Below are 23,902 nucleotides of genomic sequence, written 5' to 3'. Positions count from 1 at the left end.
TTCTAGTGACAAAATTTAAATTTTTGATTGATAACAGAAAAAATACTAAATTCGATTGTAATTCTGGGTTTTTTGACCAAAAAACGAGATAGAAACGACAAAAATCCATTTCTAGTGACAACATTGAAATTTTCGATTGATAACCAAAAAAATACTAAATTCGTTTGAAATTCTGGATTTTTTGACGAAAAAACGAGATAGAAACGACAAAAATCTATTTCTAAAGACAAAATTGAAATTTTTGATTGATAATCGAAAAAATACTAAATTCGATTGTAATTTTGGGTTTTTTGACCAAAAAACGAGATAGAAACGACAAAAATCCATTTCTAGTGACAAAATTGAAATTTTCGATTGATAACTAAAAAAATACTAAATTCGATTGAAATTGAGCAATTGAAGAAATACTGCTCCATTCATTCAAACATAATTATCAATAAATTCTTAGCTGCTTGTGGGAGAACTATCGATGAGTTCTTTGTCGTATCGTTTTCTCGAAAAAATCAAGGAGGGTGTACCACATACTGTCACATACTGACCTTGCTGAATAGTAGCTGAATATGCGAGCGGCAACAAATTATTGAAAGCCATAAATATTAGAGGTGGTTACCTGAGATGGTGAAGATAACAATTCCAGCATATTATAACAAACAATTTCCAGCGCCTACTATAATTTTGATCTTAATCAGAACCGTTATTAAATCATTATTAACAATTTCATCGACAGCATTGAACAATAAATCAGGCGCATTTTCACCCGTAACTAAGTAGGTACATGCATTTAAATCGTTAAGAAATCAGTTCACATTCTTGCCAAGTACACACAGTAAGCCGTGACCGAACGTGTTACAGGTGTTTTGCTTTTCGACCAATGAGAACTGAGACTGGGTATACTAATGTCGATGGCCTGAACTGTCTTGTGGGGTAGACTACAGTGAGGGACACCATTCTTAAACCAGAAGTTTCCAGTTTCATCAATCATCTAATCAGATTCAAAACTTGAAATTCAATGATTAAAAAGTATCAAACTCCTTTGCCAATTTATTTTGTTGTTTGTTGTTACATTTTGATTCGGCAGAATATTGGTTTTTTAGGCAACTGAAAATTGAGTATTTAGTTCACAATTACTTTTTTCAAAATATTTATATGAGTATATTCAATTCACTTGTTCGTTGACGAATAGTGAACTGTTCAAAAAATAAGGAAAGTGTGCAAATTCCTTGGGCTGCTACATACATTCGTTTAGCGAGTTTTCAATTTTTCATGTTGATACACTCGTTTTGAACATATTTCCACAGTTTTAGCTGTTTAGCGTATCTAAATGGGGATCTAGAAGTGATTTTGAATTGAGGTAAAAGTAACCACGTTGAATTCAATGCCCAGGCATCGGAATTGGAATTGCAAAGGCTGCTTCTCAAAAGCTTGGAACATTGTTCCGAACCAGAAAACTGTACACACCTCAACAACTTTTGATGTATTGTTCTCATGTATGGAGCTCTGTCCCTAAACATACCCTGAAGTTCCAGGAATCCTTCCAGGAAAGAGCTATCCGCCTGATTGGAGACGCGAACATCACGTATATGTTTTTTCCGTTAACCAGCTATCGCACCCCTACGAACGATGACCCTCAGAAGTCGAAACTTGTGCGAGCTAAGGACTAACGAGGTTTTACCTTTTAACGGGTGATTTCTAACACGGGTTGGACGATAGCAACTGAAAATCGAGCTTTCAGCCTGGGGCTTCAACCATCGACTCACACATCGGCTGATTGACTGAGTAAACAAAGCACCCACGTCGAACCGCTCGGCTACCGACCGACCAAATCTCTTTTTTCAAAAATGTTTAAAATTCAGGGGTGTCTTCACTTTAACTGTGTCACACTGCAGAACGAAATAACAAATATTCATTCCTATTTTTCGAAACAATAATTACAAAACACAACTTTCTATATTACATAGCTTAAATTATTAATCTTGCCACACTAGTATCCAAATTATTTCACATCAGGGGAATATTCACGCCGTGAAATTTTGAAATTTTACAATGTCTCAGACGATTATTTCCCGCTCCGACTCTGGATTGGTGATATCCGACAACAAAATAATTAACAGCAACTTTTTTGTTGAAACTTCAACAATAACGCGATATCTTTGGGGAGAGACGACCTCCGAAAGAAAATTTGAAAATAGCTTAACTAGCCGAGTTAAGGATGTTCAGAAAGAAAAAGATAAATTTCTGTCATAAATTAAAAGAACAAATTTCTCTACCCTCTGCAGACATCTGTAAACATTTGAAATTTTCCCTGGGAGATTACAAAGTTTGTAACACAAAAAGTTGACAAACCCAATTTACAAGACATTTTTATAAGCGAATATCGGATAGCATGGCGTCTGTGGAGTTGTTAGTCAAATTTATGTTTTATCTAAAACTATAAGACCAGTGAGGGGTGAGATGAAGCTCAAACATATAGTAAAGTGAAGCAAAGTTACTTTATTAACTACGTTTCATACTCAAATATGTTTGTAGCAAGTCATTTAGAATCAAAATGAGTCATTGATATTGGACAATACAACAAACATTTAAAAAAATTACCTTCAATATTCTGCAGTTGTAAAAAATATCCACACAACTTACAAATGAAATCAGAAAAAGATATAACATATAAACTATTGCCAAAATTGGTTTGTTGAGTTATTTTCTAAATATTCATTGACTGGGTAAAAACAGTATCTCAGAACATAGTTTTTCACCGGTTTTTTAATTCAGATTGACTGAGAACTTCAAACTCCAGGAAAAAACCAATACACAAATTATAGTCTATGATCATTTTTGAGATATTGTAGAAAGACATCTTTCTTTTCGAACTGAATTGGCAATACGTGTGTTATAGTTATGTATATCAGACTGTCTGATCAAGAAACTCAACTTTTTGTGAATTTCATCTAAAACTGCAAATGTGAATAATTTAGATGATTGCATAATTTTGAATTTCACGAAATATTTTGGCAATGTTCTCTATAACTGGAGTAACTGATGACTCGTATAGCTCTTTTTTGAATCTTGAAAATATTCGCAGCTCCCATAGAATTTCCCCAGAAAACTACACCATAGCTAATAAAAGAGTGAATAAGAGAAAAATAGTTTGTTTTTAGAATATGGGGGCTAGTCTCTCAATTCACGTAAAATATATATTGTTGAACATAATTTACATTTCAACATATGGGGCTATGATTACTCAAATTGAAATTTGATGCCTGAATAAAGATAATTGATTCCACCCCAGATAATCAAAAACCTTTGTTGAGTAGTCTCTCATAAGAGGTTTGCTACCTGAGCTTTTTGAAAATTCCTTCAGCAACATACACAAAGAGTAGAACTATAAATTATGGTGTACCACAAGTTACCATGTTGGGTCCCTTTCCTCATAGGCCATTATTTCTAGCTGATCTCGCCCTTATATTGGGCAAAAGCCGTGATAGCGGAAACGCTAAGACCTACAAGGTTGGGTTCTCTTTTGGGGAACTGAAATAAACTTTTTCCAAATCGCGAATATCAGTGGTTCTTTTTGAAATATTCAACATAAATAAGAATTGTCGATTTTTGGGCTCTATACCGCCTCCATTCCGAATTATATGAAAAATTGCCGAAGGAACTTCCAAAACTATTTCATATTTGCTATAATCTGATGAGAACTAATTTTACAGTGCGACGTTTCGTTCATGTAGTCACTGTTATAACAAATTCAGGTATGTATTACCAAACATCTGCATTAGAAAAATAAAGTTGATGATGAAATCTAAAGAAAAAAACGTCGCATTGCAAATTACTGTGTATCAAATTTTAAGATACAGTAATGAACGTGTCTTTCCCTTTTTTTATATCATTCGAAATGGCGGCGGTAGAACCAAACAACGAAATTCTACAATTCTAGGTTCAATCGAGCATCCCACAAATAACCACTGATATTCTCAATCAGAGAAAAAAAATATTCCATTTCCCGGAAACAGGAAATATTTTTACAATCCAGCCGATCTTGGTCTTACCATTTCTGAGATAGTAGGTACTAGTATATAAATAATCTATTTTTAATAAACACCGTTGGACAAATATTGACATTTTCAGATGACACTGTCATTTGGCATGGCAAAACTTGAAAATGAAAGTGGAAAAAAATTTCGTCAGAATTATTTATTGTTTGGAAAACCAATTAGAGTGAATTTTGAAAATTTGGTAATTCCTTCAAACAAGCACAAGCTATCAACTTTGAACTCACTACTATAACTGACTATCATAAATATCTTTAGAATAAACGACTAAACTAATCTAATCACATCTCTCTTGAATTACGAAATTATTTCTTCGGGGTAGAATACCTCAAACCCATCTTCAATCAAAAGGAAACCTCTTCAAACGTTTTTTCGAAGTAGTCCAACAAAAACCTTTCATTTGTTCCTATGAGACAAACGTACCATTTCAATGAAGGTTTATATACTTTCAAACATTGAACACCATCAGTTATTTCCTTAAATCGATATAATATCAGTAGCAATAACTCAGTAATGGTTCACCAAGAGTGAAAAAACAATAGCTCAAAGAAAAAAGTTCAAATTTTCATTGTGTATCAGAAACAGAACTATCATGAGGAAATAATACATTGTTACGTTCTCTCCGTGGGTTCCACAATTATTGATCACACTGTACAATTCAACTCAACTTGTTTCACCAGTACACTGTCAATACAACACAAAAACTCTAATTGAACTTCAGACTGATACTCAAATATCTATCACCTCATTACCTCGATTTACCTGTAGTTCCTGAACTAGTCTCCCACCTTTAGGTGTTGATAATGCTAGTTAATACCCGTATATCTGTTTGGAAGTCTTCGGAAGCTGATTATTCTTGAAGAGATGCGAGACCTGAACACAAGTAGGGTTGAGCGCGACCTTGGCCAAGTCACAGTCGATTGGCGAAGACCAGCGGCGTTATTTTTTCATGGGATAATTCCCAACAATATGATGAGATTAATGCACTTCGTGATACATGTATTCTGAGAGGAAAGAAATGTAGTCATATAATGACTGATAGTATTTGATGAAATCGGCCGTATGCATTTGACACTCGTCAAATCAACTGTATTGCTATTGCTACCCGTTTATTCACTATTTATGTACCGTAAATTCTATGATAAAGATGTGTCACTATCTTGCACTCATCAGTGCAAGATAGTGGCCATCATCGACCTGAAGTTAATGATATTCCATTATTGAAAATCGGAATTCTTGCAGGGTATTTCATTCCTCTTCCTAAGTTGGAGTGAACAACAAAATTTCACTCCATCTAGTGGACGAGGTACCAACCGACTGCATAACTGCAGTGGGTTGGTACCTGGCAGTAAACAAATCTAAAAAAATGAACTTTAAACGTTCAAGCCAGTCTCGAATATACCTACACAGTATGTTGAATGGACTGACACCTGTCAGAAAGTTTTTCTTCCTCATTCAGAGGTATCGGGCAAATTACGGATATGCAGTTGGTTAGTACCTCGTCCACTAGATGGAGTGACATTCTGTTGTTCGCTCCAACTTAGGAAGAAGAATGAAATACTCTGAAAAAATTCCGCCCCCACGAGTCGCCGTCAGGCGGCTCCGACAAGTATAACATTTTAAAGTGTACTAACCATATAATCTCTTTCAGAAAAACCGCGATTCACTTTCAAATCACATTTCTCAGCTTCACTGAGAAACGCCCGTCAATCATAATTCTGGCCGCCGTTAGTTTTGGGGGCCCCCATGCAAAAATTCAATTAGGAATACCGCGACAAACAAGAGCCAGATAAAATTTAAAACGAGAAGTTAGATAGGGAAATAAAAGCACCTAAAGGCTGGTTTCCAACCAAAAGAGGTTAGATATCAATCTTGCTGAAGTGCCTAGCAGCTGGATTGAGGACCGTTTCCTTAAGAAACGGAGGTGGAAGAAAAGGGTCGCCAGGTCCAAACCTGCGGAAGCGATTCCGTAAGGAGGGAGCTTGCGACCTGGGTACACAACCCGGGAGGGGGCATGGGGGGCGATTTTCAATTATGGAATATCATTGACTATAGGTCGATGATGGCCACTATCTTGCACTGATGAGTGGCTAATGAGCCCAAAACCGGTCTGCAAGTGTGCCCGTTCCAAAATTGAAGGTCGACTCTTTCAGTTGTGTTGCCAATTGCATATGCAGGAAATTTTCTATGAAGATTCCTGCACTGACACCTGTCGGATATAATTCAACGCCCTTCTTGGTATTAGCCAGGGGAGTAGTTGTTTTCTGATAGGCGTCAGTCCATTCAACCTACTGTGTAGGTATATTCGAGACTGGCTTGAACATTTAAAGTTCATTTCTTTACATTTGTTTACTGTCAGTCTTCAAGCATAGCCCACTGAATAAGAGAGATAATATCATTATTTTTATTAGTGATATACGCTCTATTTTTCAAATATGCAACAAAAAGGAATGTTTCCAAAAAGGCATTCAAAATAAGTGTAATTGTTTCTATCGTTTCACATTTCTCAATTTGAATATATCCAGGAATTGATATTTCATGGATATTATAATTTTCTTAAATGCCCTGGCCTAATAAATTCTTGTGCCTGAGGATAGCTTCGAGAATTGAAAAGTCCGATCTCTCTAGCAGCGACATTCTGCAAAGTACAGAGTTGCAGAGACGTGTTTGATCTCTGGATGATCTTTGCTCAAACCACGACGAAGTTTCTGAGCACTTTGTCGAGTTTCCCTTCTGATGGTTAATTATTCAGTATAGCACGTGGCTGGAGAACTATCGATGATTGAGAATAGCTCTCTGCAACATGCTATTGGGGAGTACGATGGATTATTTGCATAGGTTTCAAGGAAGTGGAATATTAAAGGAAGTTTCATCATGTTGAATTCCTAAAATAACCTAGGTGTATTTTATGACAAAGAGAACGAATATCGTTACATTTTTCCTGTGGGTTCAACAATAATTGTCTACACCGTACGATTAAACTCAACTTTATTTCACTACTACTCTGCCCATATAACACAAAAGCTTCAACAGAACTCCAGACTAATACTCGAATGTCTATCGCCTTGTTAGCTCACTTCGTACCGCACTTTCAATTAGACTTCCTCATCTGCCTGTTGGTAGTATTTATATATCGTGGTGGAAGTCTCTGGAAGCCGATCGTAAAGTCTCTGGGAGTCTTTCGGATTGACGCAACATCTAGAACCATCAAGAAACGCAAGTAGAATTAAACGCGACCTTGGTCAAGTCTTAGTTGGCTGACGAAGACCAGCGGTAGCCGGCGTATTTTTTTTTTTGATTTCAGGGAATTACAAAAATAAGAAGAGAAGTTATTTCACTTCATTATTAATTGGTATGAATTTCATGGAAGATGTCTAAGTTACCTACCCTGAAAAATCTCAAATCACCAATAGAAACATAGTATGGTGGAATGAGAAATGTTGTACAATTAAGACAAAATTCTAACGCAGCCGTAATATCCAGTCATCGAAGATAACTCAGGATGCATAAACCTCTGGACGAGCTAGCCATTGGCGTCAGTGAAACGTCAGGAAAAAATCCCAAAAATGTACGCTTTCCAAACCCGAAAAACAGTGACACCGAAACCACGTCCTCGAAAGCCTCAACTGTTATGTCGGAGCTATCTACTGCTGAATCTCTACAACGAGTATATCTGCCCATGGAGTTTTCAGATTGCAGATATTCCCTTCAAATATTCATTTCTCAACGTGAGTTTCGGGGTACAGACTACAAGATGATGAAATTAAAAATGGTTTATACATTTGGCAATACAGCAAACGATTCCCAAATTCAATTTACTACTTCAAACTCGAATACAACATTATCAAAACAAAAAACAGATAATGGACTTGTTTCATGATTTTTAGTTCACAGTTCATTTGATAGTCATTTCAAATTGGAAAACAGTGCATTCTGTTTCAGCTCTCTGAATATCATTAAAACTTGGATTTCCATGGCCGGGGACGTCACGGGCGTAGACCAATAAGAACAATACAGATATTCAAAATTGCCAAATCGTAAAATCCACGGAACGTATTAACAGTTTCTGATTCTTCATTATTCAAAGTGAATTCAAAGTCAATTCCGACAACTGTGCAAGAAACAAGTGCAAGAAATACATTGCAAGAGAGAATTAATGGGTTCCAAACAACATGGGTTCAAAATAACACAAAACGCAAATTTAACGTTATTTTTAAAATATCTCCGGCAGCAGACATATCCATGTTGATATCACAGAAATTATATCCGACAGAAAAAAAATCATAGATCTTTAAGAGTTTTGTTTTTTTGAACACTGAAAAACTTTGTGCCTCATATGTTTCTATAACTAGGTATAAAACATATTTCAACCATTTCAGTGGCAGAATTTGTAAAATTCAATCCAAAAATAACCTGAAAAAATATTTTTCGGAATGTAAACTGATGGCAGGGAGTGTGCAGCAAAACAGACATCGGCCGTTCTTCAATTAGAAAATTGTAACAAACAAATCGGATTATAACAGTTGTATTTCATTAGTTTGGACTTCCATTGTCTGATATTATATAAAATTTGAAATCCCTGAAATAACTAAAAAGAAGAATTAAAAAATTGAAGAAGAGGAATAAAAATGAATATCTGAAAAAACAATTATATTAAGCGAAAACCTGAAATGGAAATTAGTGAAGTAAAATACAAGTACTAAAAAGAAGAACTAAAAAATTAAAGAAGAGGAATAAAAATGAATAGCTGAAAAAATAATGATATTAGGCAAAAATTAGTGAAGTAAAATACAAGTACTTCTCTACTTCATTTCAGGTTTTTGACTAATATAATTGTTTTTTCAGTTATTCATTTTCATTCCTCTTCTTTAGTTTTTACATTCTTCTTTTTAGTTCTTTCAGGGATTTCAAATCATTTTTTATAATATCAGACAATGGAAGTCCAAACTAATGAAATTTACATGAAACATTGTCAATCACCTTCAAACAAACATAACAGTTGTACTCATACTGATTTGACAACAATGACAGCAGAAATGGCGTCTGTCAAATCCGATCAGTATATTTTAGTTCTGTGATTGGATATTAAAAACAAATACACTTGGCAACACCGCTGGAGACATCATCAATTCTATTTGTTAACAGACACGCCACCAATTTAAACTCTTGCTTCTGTAATTATTCTTTTTTTTGCAAATAATCTTGGAACCGATTAAGCTTGATGAGTATGATATACCCCTAACTCGATCAGTCTTTAAGAGAACCTGTATCAATTTTCAGTAATTTGTGAGTTTCATTTGAATTTTAATCAGGAGTTTTTGTTTTTCGTTACGAGCCAGAAAGCTGGGGGCCAGCTTCATTATGGAGGTGACAAATATGGCAAATAATCATGAAATGATTCAAATTCATCTACATGAATTGAAAGATATTCCAACCTCAACTTCAATATTCTGAAACAAAAACCAAGTTCATAGACATCAAAATTGATACGATCACAGGATATAGAAATATAAAACAATCTACCAAATACGCAAACTTTGCACAGATTGCTCACTGAGCATTTTACCTTAGTGCAGTGACCGAATCAAAGTTGCAATGTCAGCGTATGAATCTTCATGAATTCATAATTGAGGGAGGTCAAAATCATAAACAGACAGTATCGGGAAATTCATTCAGTATCTATTGATCTTCAGAAGAGGTTCCATCAATGCAGCACATCTCTTTTTCTTCGATCCTGCTGGGTGGCAGTATAATGTAAGTTTTTTGTGATTTATTGTATTTTTAATTAACATTTCAGTGCGAGTTCATTCCTGAATTGACCACGGTGGTAGCGCGCCCGACTCACGATCGGAAGACCGTGGGTTCGATTCCTGCCTCGACCAGATATTTTTCTCGAGAGAATTCATCTGGTTGAAGCTGGGATGATTCTGCAACCGTGTTAGGAATCACACGTTGAAAGGTAAGACCTCGTTAGTCCTTAGCTCACACAAGTTTCTCAACTTCAAACAGATAAAGTATTTTCCCCGTTTCGTTACAATAAATATTTGAGTAGATTTTAAAATGAGTTCTTTCATTATTTGGATACATGATGAATGGGTAAAACAGCGAATAAAATCCTCTTGTTAATAAGCCAAGCGAGTATTGAGTTGCGACAATAATACTCTGCAAACATTGTAATGACTGGAAACAATATTCTAAATATTTATAAATGAAGTCAACCACTTGATAACAACCCTAGTTGGAATTGCTATCTAAAAAAACATGCAAGAATCAATGAAACTCATCCACCAGAGCAAACATTGAATCATAATATTCGAGTCGTCAAATCCATATTTCAACAAGAATTTCTACATCCTCGCTGTCAGAATAAATGAAAGAATATGTATTCGCGTGAGCGGCCTGGTTTCAATACCGGGTGATTGATGCCTTGGGATGAGGATGACTATTACCCTAAAAGCGAGCTAGAAGAAGAAGAATGCGAATTAGAGTACAGAGATGACAGCTAGGTCGTTACTCCGTATTACCCCAAACCAGGCGAGCTTGTTTGGGAAGTAATAGGTGGTCTCATCGCAGAATTAAAATGATGAAGAGAAAGCGTTCTTTTATGTGTCTCCGAGAATTTTTATCACTTGCCACGATTTACTTCGATATCCCTGACTAATGACGTGGGTGATTCGAGGCAGAAGCCTCGATATGTCGTTGATGTGAAGGCATAGTCGTTCTACGACGTGAACTATAAGGTTTTTGTAAAAGTGTATCGCGCTCCTATTAATTACGGAATAATAAAAATTATGATAATATAATAATAATAATAAACGTCTTTATTATTACAACCACTCAAAAAAAAAACAATATTGAGTCCTAACCACATATAAAAAGTTATAGTAAAAGGCGAAGTTCAATTTTTGCAGCTATGCAAATAACTGCTAAATTGTTCATTCCACAAAACTGAAACTATGAACGTTATTTAATAGCTAGTTTTCAGAGTAGGTCAAAAATCCATTCTGATCGTCTGTCTGTATTCATCACACATCTTATTGTTTATTGGAATCAGCTTATTCAATAGTTACTGCCATCACACTTCATGAAGTATTCATCGGCCTTCTTTAGACATTTTAAACTGTTACTATCTGGAAAATATCAAAATTGTAATGGAGAACTTCATACACGTGTCGGAAAGGCAACCTTTATATTTTACCCCGAAAAGATGCTGCGTAAAAAAAGTGTATTTGCAATTTTTTCTTCGCTGATTCTTTTCATTTCTTAACTTCCTCGACATACGACAAAGAAATTATGAAAGTGAAGTATGTAACTGTTGTTGATTGACTTCTGAAACATTCGTTGTACAAGGTATTCTCTTATATTTTATATTTTTCATGGCCATGTGCAATACATTTTTTTACATTATATCCAGATATAAGTATTTACGCTGATTCTTCGAGTTTACGTTGTCTTAGAGTGGGGCTCATTGGCAATAATTCTCGTTGTTCCATTCAACTCGATGTTCATTGTCAGATTTCGGAATGTGTTCTGGTAATTTCGAACCTGTTAATTATCTATTCATGATATGATTTCGATGTTCATTCTCGCGCACTTTCAATGGTCTCGAAGTTCCATCAATTTTACCGCTACCACAAGAACAAGATGTCTCATAAATGAAATTTTTGTTTTATTTTCTATGTTGTATGTGTGAGTATAGATATCAGTGTTTTTTTTGTTATGTAATAAATTTCAGCGTCATATATATTTCCAGTTAGTCTTATTTTTTCAGATAGTTTTGGATTGGAAGCTATAGCGTTAGTTGTGAAAGGTATCGGTGGTTATTGAGTCGATGGGTGTTAAATTTTAAATGCGGTTTGTAGGGTCATTTGGTTTTCAATTGACTTTGTTTTCTATTGCATTCATTGTTGAATCGACTAACAAATTTGGATGAGCGTTCTCCTCCAGACTTCCAGATTCCAGCAATGACACTTCGTAATTGAAATTTCCAGCTGAATTGCAAATCATTTTTGATCTGTTGAATGTCGATAGATCAGTGATTTCCTTTCTTTTTCCCTCACAAAACTGACTTTTGTTGAATCGACTAACAAATCTGGATGAGCGTTTTCCTCCAGACTTCCAGATTCCAGCAATGACACTTCCTAATTGAAATTTCCAGCTGAATTGCAAATCATTTTTGATCTGTTGAATGTCGATAGATCAGTGATTCCCTTTCTTTTTCCCTCACAAAACTGACTTTGAGTCGACTTCTAAAGTGTTCTGATTACTTTTGAAGTCTTTGATTAGAAACACTCACTCTTCACAATGAAGTCTGGATATTTTTTTGAGTATAAATTTGAGTATAAAATACAAGTACTACAGGCACACGCTAGATTTGTATCGTTAGAAATTAAATTCATTTGGAAAAACGTTCTCAGAAAGTTTATTCTACATAAACGAAGTTCTCCAAATGAAAAATATTTCCTAATGGAATGACGAAACAAGTGTGCTGTCAGCAAAGCAATATATTGGATTCTTGGTTTCTTTCAATAAGTTCGTTGATATACAATATGCCACACACGGTCAAGAACCTTGGAAATATCTAGAAAAGTGTGGAATCGTTACTCACTTCTCCACTGAGAACATTTTCAATTCAGTTGAGGATTCAATTCAGTATAAGTCTTTCCGAAATCTGGTAAGAATTTTCTTATTACCAAGTACAACTCTTTTTTTTTTTTTTTTTTTATTTACAAAATATCCGCATCAACCATCAAGGTTATTAGCGGTTGACATAGTATTTTACAAAAGTTGTTTACAATTTATGTAATATCTTTATGTCGGTTAAGAATGAGATGAGTGGTTGTGTATAACAGTTTTCCCCTAAGATGTCTTGAAGATTTTCCGCTAAGTTATGCTCCAGCCTTTCCGCACAGTACATTGGACACTCTACTAATATGTGTTTTACTGAGAGGTCTGTCTCGCATATATCGCAGGATGGTTTTTGTTTTCCAGTTATTAGGTATTCATGAGTGAGCCTTGTATGGCCGAGGCGAAGTCTGGTGATAACTATTTGATGGCTTCTGACTTTAGTTGAAGTTTTGTAAGGTGTTGAAATGATTGGTTTTATTTCAGCTAGTTTTGAGGGTTGTTGGGACCATACTTCTTGCCACGTATCAAGCACTTTGTTTTTTATGAACACTTTTAGGTCGCTGGGTGTTGTTCTTGTTTCTGTCATGGCATCTGCTTGTTGCGCAGCTTCTTTCGCACTTTGATCGGCTTTTTCGTTCCCACTAATGCCGATATGGGATGGAACCCATACTATAGCTACCTGCTTTTGTCTTTGTTGCATTCGAAAGAGCTCACATTTGATAAGTTTAACAATGGGGTGATGGGTATATATTTTCCGTATGGACTGGATGGAGCTCAGAGAGTCGGTTATTATAACGTATTTCGGGTAATCTGTTTGTTGCATATAAGTGAGAGCTTGAAGAATAGAATATAGTTCTCCAGTAAACACGCTCCATGTACTGGGAAGTTTATATTTCATGGTGGTTACTGGAGTGATGACTGCTGCTCCTACTCCTTCATTCATTTTCGAAGAGTCGGTATATATTTGCAGATGGTCTGGATATTTGTCCATAATTTCGGAAAAGTGTTTTTTAATCACAATGTTGTTTATTCTTGCTTTATCGTATGTTGTAAGGTCAGTATTTATTGAAATGGATTGGCTCATCCACGGCGGTGGAGTTATGATGTTTGTGTAGATAGGCGGTAAGTGGGAAAGTTCGATTTCATGCAGGTACTGTTTGATTCTTTCTGGGAAGGATAATTTGGATTTATTGTGGTTAATGATTTGGTTGCCATGGAATGAGGTTTCTTTGAGGTACGAAATATGTACAGCGTATGACAAACTTAATATCTTTCTTCTTGTTGTTAGCGAAGACTCTCCAGTTTCTGTAAGAAGACTTTGGATAGGGGTTGTTATATATGCACCTGTAATTATACGTAGGGCTGCGTTATGGATGCTGTCAAGTGATTTCAGGAGATGTGCCGATGCTGAGCTGTAAACTATTGATCCATAGTCGATTTTTGATCTGACAGGATCTGTAGACCTGTAAGAGAGTGACTCCTTCTGCTCCCCATTTTTTGTTTGCCAATAGCCTAAGAAGATTCAGCCCCTTTTGACAGGAATTTACAAGGTTGTTGATATGATTTTTCCAAGATAACTTTTCGTCAAATATCATTCCGAGAAACTTTATATTTTTTGTGAATTCGAGTACTGATTCGCCCATTTTCAGTGTTAATTCATCATGGACTTTTTTCTTCGAGAAAAGTATGCATTTAGTTTTCTCGTTGGATAACGTGAATCCTGTCTCGTTGGACCACTTTTGAAGGTTGTGCAAAGCCTTCTGCAGTAATCGTGTCAAGGTTTCAGGATTTTTTCCTTTCACAAAGAGGATCATGTCGTCTGCAAACAATCGAACTTGTATGGGCATTTCAATGCAGTCTGCGATATCGTTGATTGCTATGTTGAATAGTGTTGGGCTCAGTACTGAGCCTTGGGGAATTCCATTTTCTTGAGTTCTGCAACTGGATAATACTCCGTTGGCTCTCACTTGAAAGAGTCTACTGGATAGGAAGTTGGAAACAAAGTGGAAAATGTTGCCTTTATATCCTAAGTAGTATAGTTTTTTCATTATATTATGTCTCCAAGCTGTATCAAAAGCCTTATTCAAGTCGAAAAATATCACAATACATTTTTGTTTGTTTATAAATGACCTATGGATTTCAGTTTCAAGATCCACGATATTGTCTAGGGCAGATCTTTGTCCTCTAAACCCGTTTTGTTCAGATATTATTTGGTTATTTTTTTCAAGGCTCCAAGTAAGTCTTTTATTAATTATTTTCTCTAGGAGTTTGCATAAAGTACATGTTAATGAAATCGGTCTATAGGAATTTGCTTCTAGTAGGTTTTTATTTTGTTTTTTGATAGGGATGACAATGGCACGTTTCCAAATACTCGGGAATTTATTTTGAGTCCAAATCGAGTTGTAAATCTGAAGAAGAATGTTTTTTGCCTCGTCTGGTAAGTGTTTCAGGAAAACACTAGGTATGTCGTCTGGTCCTGGGCTGGAGTTTTTGAGTTCGCCAAGGCATTCATTCAGTTCCCTCATTGTGATTACACAGTTTATATCTATTTCATCTTCTTGATGGGCAATAAGTACAACTCTTGTCTAAGGTTCATATGAAGTTTTGGAAGACGTAAGATGAATATTTTGGGTGTCTTATTAGGTACCAACAGACAACGTTATTGGACAGAGTACAGAAGTAGGCAAACTGTAGGTACATGATACATACTTCAAGCTGGTTGACTCTCATGAGTATAGCCAAGTACAAGAATTGATGACACTCGGTTGCAGGAAAAACATAGAAGGGAAGTCAGCAAGATGAGCCAGTTCGTAGATTGAGTCAGGAGTCACCGGATTCAACCGACACGATCAAGGAGTCGGGTACACTTACCTGCGTGACATTTGTAAAAGTTATATCCCTGGATTCGATACTAATCCCTGCACTCGAAATGGCGCCTGTCGCTAACCTCGTGAATGTGTGTTTCGTGCAATTCACCGTCGCTCATCATTGCACTTGATTGATTTATTTCTCTCAGAAGAACCAAGGCCCTTTTCCAATAATGATTACTAGCAGGGTGAATTTTCCATAAAAATTCTTGATAGTGGTAGCTAATGCACTTCACTGGCGTCTAATCCTGCCAAATTGATGAGTTTAAAAATGTATTGCTAGCAATGAGTCCAACATTTATGAATGATCAGGTCTTAAAGAATTATTAATAACCAGCGAAGTGTTTTACTGTTATCTACTCAATATTTGTGATTACTCACAAGAAGACAGCAGTGGCGAACTTAGTAACAGCAGTTACAACACTGGATGAGAGATACATTCTTCAGTCAAAAATCTTCAGTTTAATGGGCTAAAAAATATTGGAAACACCTGTTTCATGAACAATATAATCCAATGTTTATCAAACACGAGATGGTTGCTGGAATATTTAAAAAAGGATACATACATGAAAGATATCAATACTAGTATCTCTAGTATGAATGGTGCGTTAATCAAAGCGTTCGCAGAAGTTATCAAGGAATTGTGGTTAGAAGTTTCATCTGATAGAGTAATAAACACGGCCTATTTTGAAAGTCGGATTCAAAGATTGCCCTTCGATTCATAGGATCTGCTCATCAATACGCCCAGGCATTTCTTCGATATCTTTTAGGAAGTTTACATAAGTACCTCAATGGAATTACTGCGAAACCTAAACCGATCTCAACGGAGAATAACGGAAAATTGAGCGACAACGGAAAAGCACAAGAGTCCTGGCTGAGATACTTGAACATGAACAACTCTAAGATTGTAGACAATTTCGTATATCAATCAAAATGTACTATGAAGTGCACACAGTAGGGTGCTAATGCCGACTGAACGCCTCCCCCCACCCCTTTTGACCTTGAGACGTCACACGACCTTGAATGACGTCACCTAACCTTGAACGTCGTACACGTAGTATGAGCTTGAATGCGGTGTTTGACCTTGAGTGTGGGGTTTGACCTTGACGTTCGACACTTCGACTACCTTGAGCTTGCTCCATGGCATTGAATGTTGACCTTGAATGAAATCGTGACGTGTACAGAATATAACCTTGAACAGTGGGCGTTCGGCGTTGTCCACTCCCTTGTTGGTAATTCCTATATAAGTTCAGAATATCGTATGACGTCACCTAACCTTGAACGTCGTACACATAGTATGAGATTGAATGCGGTGTTTGACCTTGAGTGTGGGGTTTGACCTTGACGTTCGACACTTCGACTACCTTGAGCTTGCTCCATGGCATTGAATGTTGACCTTGAATGAAATCGTGACGTGTACAGAATATACAGTGGGATTAGGCGTTGCGGTGTTTGACCTTGAGTGTGGGGTTTGACATTGACGTTCGTCACTTCGACTACCTTGAGCTTGCTCTGTGGCATTGAATGTTGACCTTGTAGCTCTCATTTGGGTTATGGTGGGGGGGAGGAGTTGGGCTTTTATAAGGAGTGTGGTGTGAACGTTTCACTCATTTCAAATTCTCCTTATCGTACGGTATATATTTCTATATACAAGATGTATTCGTGCGTTGATTGTAAAAAAAGTTTCACTCGTAGTGACAACCTACGTCGTCATCAGCGGGATTCCTGCACACCCGCAAATGGTGATGGACCTCCAACATCGAAGAGGCAACGGTTGACACCCCCAGCACTTCCAACACTGCAAACATGCGTTTGCTGCAATTTGACTATTGCAAGCGATCAGATGAATGTACATCGGAGGACGTTGCAGCACAGAACAAATGCATGTGTTCAATATGGGGAAGGTGTGAAAATTGTCAATACAGCTTTCAAGTGTCGAATTGTGAGCTACCGAGTGGACAGTGAAAACCACCACATGGATTACCCAACATTCTTCAATGAAATTAAGCAGAAAGTAGTGAAACTACTCGAAGAAGTGTTGGATATCCATAAATGCATGAAAGTGAACATGGAAGTGTTTGGGCGGTACAGTCTGCAAACTAAGGATCTTTCAGACATCAAATCATTTAATAGTCCCAATGAAGTAATTGATCAATCGAATGATTTGGATGTGGTTTATAGCAGTTTTGCAGATAGTTTAACTGTTAAAGCAGCGGAATTTCAAGATCGGGATTCAGGTATGTGATCTAGTCAAAATGTTGATGATGATGGACTTATAGAGAAAACCTATATTTTCAGGTTGGACCATTGAGAAAATTTTGTACTTGGAGGTGAATATCAACAAGTATAGCCCCTTCGGAGGGTCTTCATACATCAAATTGCCAAGGTTCATCGAATTGAAGAAAAGTGTGGTGAATGTTCTTAATCAAGATCAGTGCTGCTTTGCGTGGGCTGTGACTTCAGCTTTATACCCTGCCAGTCAGAAACTTAATGAAATTTCATCATATCCCCACTTCTCAACCGTCTTGAATGTAGCAGGTATGGAATTTCCAGTTAAGTTGAAAGATATTCCTAAGTTTGAGGTTATGAACGATTGCTCTATCAATGTTTATGGGTTGGAAAATGTTTTTAAAAATGGTAGAATTGAATATGAAGTTGTGGGTCCGTTACACTATTCTAAACGTAGATTAAATAGTCATGTTAATCTGTTGATTATTACAGATGATTCTGGTAATAGTCATTATTGTTGGATTAAGGATTTATCGAGACTAGTATCATCACAAATATCTGCCCGTGGTCATAAAAAGTATTTTTGTGATGGTTGTTTATTGTACTTTGATAATGAACGAACTTTATTGCGACATCAGTTGAATGATTGTAATCACATATCGACAACGACACCATCCACAAATTTCAGGGTTGATAAATTTGGTAAAAGGGTACCTGAGAATATTTTGAAATTTGAAAATATCGAGAAACAGTTGAGGGTTCCATTCGTTGTATATGCTGATTTCGAATCTATTCTGAAACCAGTGCATACTAATGAGCCAAATCCTGCTAACTCTTATACAAATCGAACATATCTTCATGAACCATATGCTTTTTCTTACCTCATAAAGTGCTCTTTTGATGATTCTATATCTAAATTTGTACTATATAGAGGTGCTGATGCAGCTAAAGTGTTTGTGTCAAACTTGGAGGCTGATGTCACCAATATTTATCACAAATATTTGAAGAAAGTCATTCCAATGAGTCCATTGACTGATGAGGAAGAGCATGATTTCAATATTGCCGCCACATGTGGTATATGTGGAGAACCATTTGGTGATGGTGATATTAAGGTGCGTGACCACTGCCATCTAACGGGGAAAAAAAGAAATGGAGCTGCACATAGTATTTGTAACCTCAATTTCAAATTGCCCAACTTTATACCCATAATTTTTCATAATCTCAGTGGGTATGACTGTCATTTGTTCATAAAAGAGTTATGCACAAACAAAACAAAAGTTGATGTCATTGCTCAAACTAAAGAAAAGTATGTTTCCTTCACGAAACATATAATTATGGAGAGAATAGTAGATCACAATGGAGTGACGAAAAATAAGTTTTTGAAATTAAGGTTCATCGATAGTTTTAAATTTATGGCTGCTTCCCTTCAAGAGTTAGGTGACAATTTAGATGAAAAACATTTTGTGGAAACAAGAAAATATTTTCCGGAACAGGATAAATTCAAACTTATGAGGCAGAAAGGTGTTTTTCCGTACAGTTTTATCGATTCTTTAGATAAATTAAATTATTCTAGTATACCATCAAAGGTGGACTTTTATGATAAATTAAATGAAAAACATGTTTCTGATGAGGATTATGATAGAGTAAAGCAGGTATGGAACACATTCAATTGTCAAGATTTGGGTGAATATTCTGACATATACCTAAAATCTGATGTTCTACTGTTGTGCGATATTTTTGAAAATTTTAGAAATATGAGTTTAGATACATATAAATTGGATCCTGCTCACTATTTCACTTCTCCAGGTCTTTCTTGGGATGCTATGTTGAAGTATACGGGTGTCAACTTGGAATTATTAACTGATATCGATATGGTGCATTTTCTCCAAAACGGTATACGTGGTGGTGTAAGCCAGTGTTCGGAGAGAAAGCATATTGCAAACAATCAGTTTCTTCCAAATTATAATCCCGAAGAACCTTCATCTTTCATAATGTATTTGGATGCAACAAATCTGTATGGTCATAGCATGTCTCAATCATTACCTTTTGGTGGGTTCACTTGGTTGACCGCCAGTGAAATATGTCAGTTGGATATCAATAGTATTCCAGATGATAGCCCCCAAGGATACATACTTGAAGTAGATGTGCATTATCCTGTCGAGTTACACGATCTACATTCGGATTTACCATTTTTGGTTGAAAGTATTATACCACCTGGTTCAAAGTCCAAAATACCCAAACTTATTCCTAATTTGAATGATAAAAAGAAATATATCGTTCATTATAGGAATTTGAAACAAGCGGTCCGTAATGGTTTGATGGTGATGAAAACTCATAGAATTCTCAGATTCAATCAGTCACCGTGGCTGAAAAAATATATCGATTTAAATACAAATTTGAGAAATAAGGCTACCAATAAGTTTGAGAAGGGTTACTTCAAATTGAATATAAATTCCATATTTGGCAAAACGATGGAAAATGTAAACAATAGAAGAGACATTCGAATTGTCACACATTGGGAATCCATAAGAAGAGGTATGGGTGCCAATGCTTTGATAGCTCGTCCCAATTTCAAAACATTATCCATATTTTCGGAAGACTTTGTCGTCATACATATGGATAAAGTTAAGGTTTGTTATAATAAACCATTGTATTTGGGGTTCAGTATATTGGATATGTCGAAAACAGTCATTTATGATTTTTTCTATGATGTCATCAAAAAACATTACGGACCACAAGCTTCTCTTCTCTATACCGATACGGATTCTTTGATACTGAAAATAATGACGGATAATTTTTATAATTTTATGATTGCAAATGTTGACAAATTTGACACTTCTAACTATAGGTTGGGTAATAAATTCAATGTGCCAGTTAGCAAATCGGTGATTGGAAATATGAAGGATGAACTTCCGAGTGATCCCATCATCAGTTTCCATGGCACCGGTGCGAAAGCATATCATGTACAAAGTGTGTCTGATGAAATAAAGAAAGCAAAAGGTATTAAAAAATCCGTTATAAAAAATCAAATTTCAATTGAAGATTACATTAGGATTGTTGAAACAGGCGGTATAATATTTAGAAAGATGAATGTATTCAGGAGTGATTTACATGATATTTACACGTTGATGTGCAATAAAGTCGCGCTATCACATAATGATGATAAGCGATTCATCATTCCTAATACCACCAAGACATTACCTTGGGGCCACAACGATATTGAATTCTATCAGACAAGTTCCGAACAAAATTTAAGAATTCTTTTGAATGTACTGAAAGATGAAAACAGTATAAGTGACAAGAAATTAAATTTACTCATTGCCTTATTGGAAGAGCAATCGAGTAATTGAATTTTTTCACTCATTATCTGGTTTGTTCAACAAATTGTAAAATTCATACTTGTCGAATATTTCAAACGAATTATCCTACCCCACTTCCACCCCCACTCCCATTCCCACCCGAAGTGGTAGGGAGCATACGGCTATAAAACATGAGGAGGAGGCCACAGTTCATCATTCGATTGCAGTCTTCCTTCGAAAGAAGCAGCCAACCTGAGATACCTGCCAGCCAACTTAGTTGAAAATTCCAAGCAGCTTGATGTAAGTACACACTTCCATACTATTTATATTATATTGTCTAATATTTTCATTTTCTCTTTCTAGAATCATGTCTTTTCTGAGGAATGCTCTGATGACCCCGATTACCACTCTCAGTGAGAGACAGTTGGAGGATGTAGAGCGGAGGAGGGTGGTTGTCCTACAGGACATCATGGTACAACCACCAGCTGCAACACCAGCTGCAGCTCCCATTCCACCACCGGGGATGACTTCCACCCAGGAAGTGGCGGCTCCCATTCCACCACCGGGGATGACTTCCACCCAGGAAGTGGCGGCTCCTGACTTGAAGTTCTTTTTCGAGGACTTCAAACCAACCCCCGAGGAGGAGGAGATTGACCCCCCACCAACTTTGTCGACATTCAGTGGACCAACTTCTTCGTCAGCACCCCAAATTGAAGATTTACTGAATGTCTACAACCCGGACCTGGACGAGTCTCTGGCGGATTTATCGCATCTTCAAAGCTTCTTATCGCCCATCGAACCATTATCCCCCATCGATTCAGGGGATGAGTTCGAGAAACCGGTGAAGAGGGCCAAGAAGATGAAGAAGTCCGCACCTGTGAAGAAGTCCGCACCTGTGAAGAAGTCCGTACCTGTGAAGGCATCCAAAGCCAAAGGTGGGAGGGGTGGTAAGTTGAGTGCTTTTCGCAAAAAGTGTGAAAAGAACTCACCTTACGGTGGTTGGCCTACAGCACCCCTTCCAGTGATGGAGGTGCAGAACTTGGTGGAAGTCGTCGCCCAGGTCCATCGGGATGCGTCACCCCCTCCAGTCACCCCCCAGGTCCATCGGAATGCGTCACCCCCTCCAGTCACCCCCCAGGTACGTGTTGAGCATTCCGAACAAGAGGTTGGCCCGGAAAATGTCCTTTCACAGACTGTGGTAGAGGGTAATAAACTCAAAGAGTCTATTACCTATGCACAGTCTGTGAAAAAGAGATATTTGAGGGAAAAGAAGGTTGTGGATGGTTCTGATTCCAGAAAAAGGGCCTTGATGGCGGATATTTCCACCATCGAGGCCCAGAAACTGGAATTAGAGAAGCGACTCTCTATGCTTAGGGCGAAACTTCAAGAAGAAGATTCGCAACAAGCAAAGAGTTTGGCTTACATCCAAAAATATGGACCTCTTGTTCAGGAATGGGATGCCATGTGCCAGGGGTTCCTTAATACCTAACCCCTTTTGTAAATATATTTTTGTTTAGTTTAAGTTAGATGTAAGTTTAGAATAAAAAAATTGTAATTTTAGGAATATAATGAAAACTTGCATGTTAATTTTAAGGTTATGAATGTTATGAATGAAAAAATAAAATAAGGAATATTGGAGTGCATATCTATTTTGGTTGTTGCACACAAAATACTGCGTGGTTGGGGCAGTATTTATTCCTTCATTCTAGTCATTTTCTAGTCACATGTAGTATATAGAATAAAATTAGTTAAATAGAATAATTGTATAGAATTTCCATCATTTGAAAGTGTGTGAATTGTGAAATAGTTATTTTTTCTAGAGAATAAATAAAAGTGATTCTAGTAATGCTCTGAGTATAATTCCAAAACCTTTTGACACTTCTCTCATCATTACTTCTCTCAACATTATTCAAACAAATTTCATTTATGTGAATGTGTAAAAATGAAATCATGAATCTAATGAATATTATATTGGATTAATTCCCCAATTCTCACATCAATACTTGAATAAATAACCTAGTGGGTCTTTATTTTTCACATATTCCCCTTCCCTTACTCTACCCCACTTTCTTCAAATCATATAAATAAGATTGTATTCTCAATATTCTTCAACTTGTTCGTTCATCATGAATCAAGCAACACCAATTATTCGGGAAGCTGATTCCACCAGTGAACCTCATTTTGCCCCACCAGAGAATTGGTCCTATGGTGACATTCAAGTTGCTGTAGTTGATTCAACATCTCCCGATGATGAATTCGATGGGTATTCAGATACAACAATAGAGCTGAATGAAGAACAAGATGTAACCTCAGACGAAGATGAGTTTGAACATGATGAATTTGCCAGCCCAGAACTTGTGGATCAACTGTGGCTTGAAGATCATCAAATCGCTCCACCAAATATCATCGTGGTGGTTGATTCTCCCGAACCTGACATCATCATTATAGATGATGATGATGATGATGATCAGGTAGGTTAGGTTAGGTTTTCCTCGGAGTGCACATAGTACCTGGTTGGTGCACACGGAATGCTGCGTGGATGGGGCAGCATTCAACCTAACCACTCTTTTTGGTAGTAGTGAAAAAAATAGGGCTATATCGGTACACCCTTGCGGTGAAACGTTAGTTGTTTCGCTATAAAACGAACTAATTAGAAAATGGAAACAGTTAATCATTATCTTTGAATATCTTTGGAACATTATTTTAATAATGTTGATAAAAATTCGTATCATAAAGAAATTTCAAGCAATGTATATTCGGATAAGTAACGAAGGGAAAGGTTGTATAGGCGATCGCAAAGTGATCGCTTCGCGATCGCTTCACGATCGCTTCG

The 23,902-nt window shown here is 36.7% G+C and overlaps 2 protein-coding genes across 4 annotated transcripts in view; one reads left to right on the top strand and one right to left on the bottom strand.

The window, feature by feature from the left end:
* LOC111507349 (nephrin) overlaps window positions 1-23,902 on the bottom strand; it is an 862,168-nt gene that overhangs the window by 762,444 nt on the left and 75,822 nt on the right. The gene's annotated exons all lie outside the window — the stretch shown is intronic.
* On the top strand, window positions 19,937-22,743 carry LOC141480809 (uncharacterized). The gene is made up of 2 exons (XM_074171298.1): window positions 19,937-21,369; window positions 21,433-22,743. Exon 2 carries the CDS (start codon window positions 21,437-21,439, stop codon window positions 22,556-22,558), a length of 1,122 nt encoding a protein of 373 aa, XP_074027399.1. The 5' UTR covers window positions 19,937-21,369; window positions 21,433-21,436; the 3' UTR covers window positions 22,559-22,743.

The sequence above is a fragment of the Leptinotarsa decemlineata genome, unplaced genomic scaffold, assembly GCF_025532065.1.
Source record: "Leptinotarsa decemlineata unplaced genomic scaffold, Ldec_3_MD MMD2_tig00000010_RagTag_RagTag, whole genome shotgun sequence".
Taxonomy (NCBI): Eukaryota; Metazoa; Arthropoda; class Insecta; order Coleoptera; family Chrysomelidae; genus Leptinotarsa; species Leptinotarsa decemlineata.
This window is presented reverse-complemented; position numbering and strand designations above follow the sequence as displayed.

Bases quoted from the DNA above. Each gene is read 5' to 3' on its own strand.
- LOC141480809 (XM_074171298.1), top strand. From the start codon at position 21,437: ATGTCTTTTCTGAGGAATGCTCTGATGACCCCGATTACCACTCTCAGT.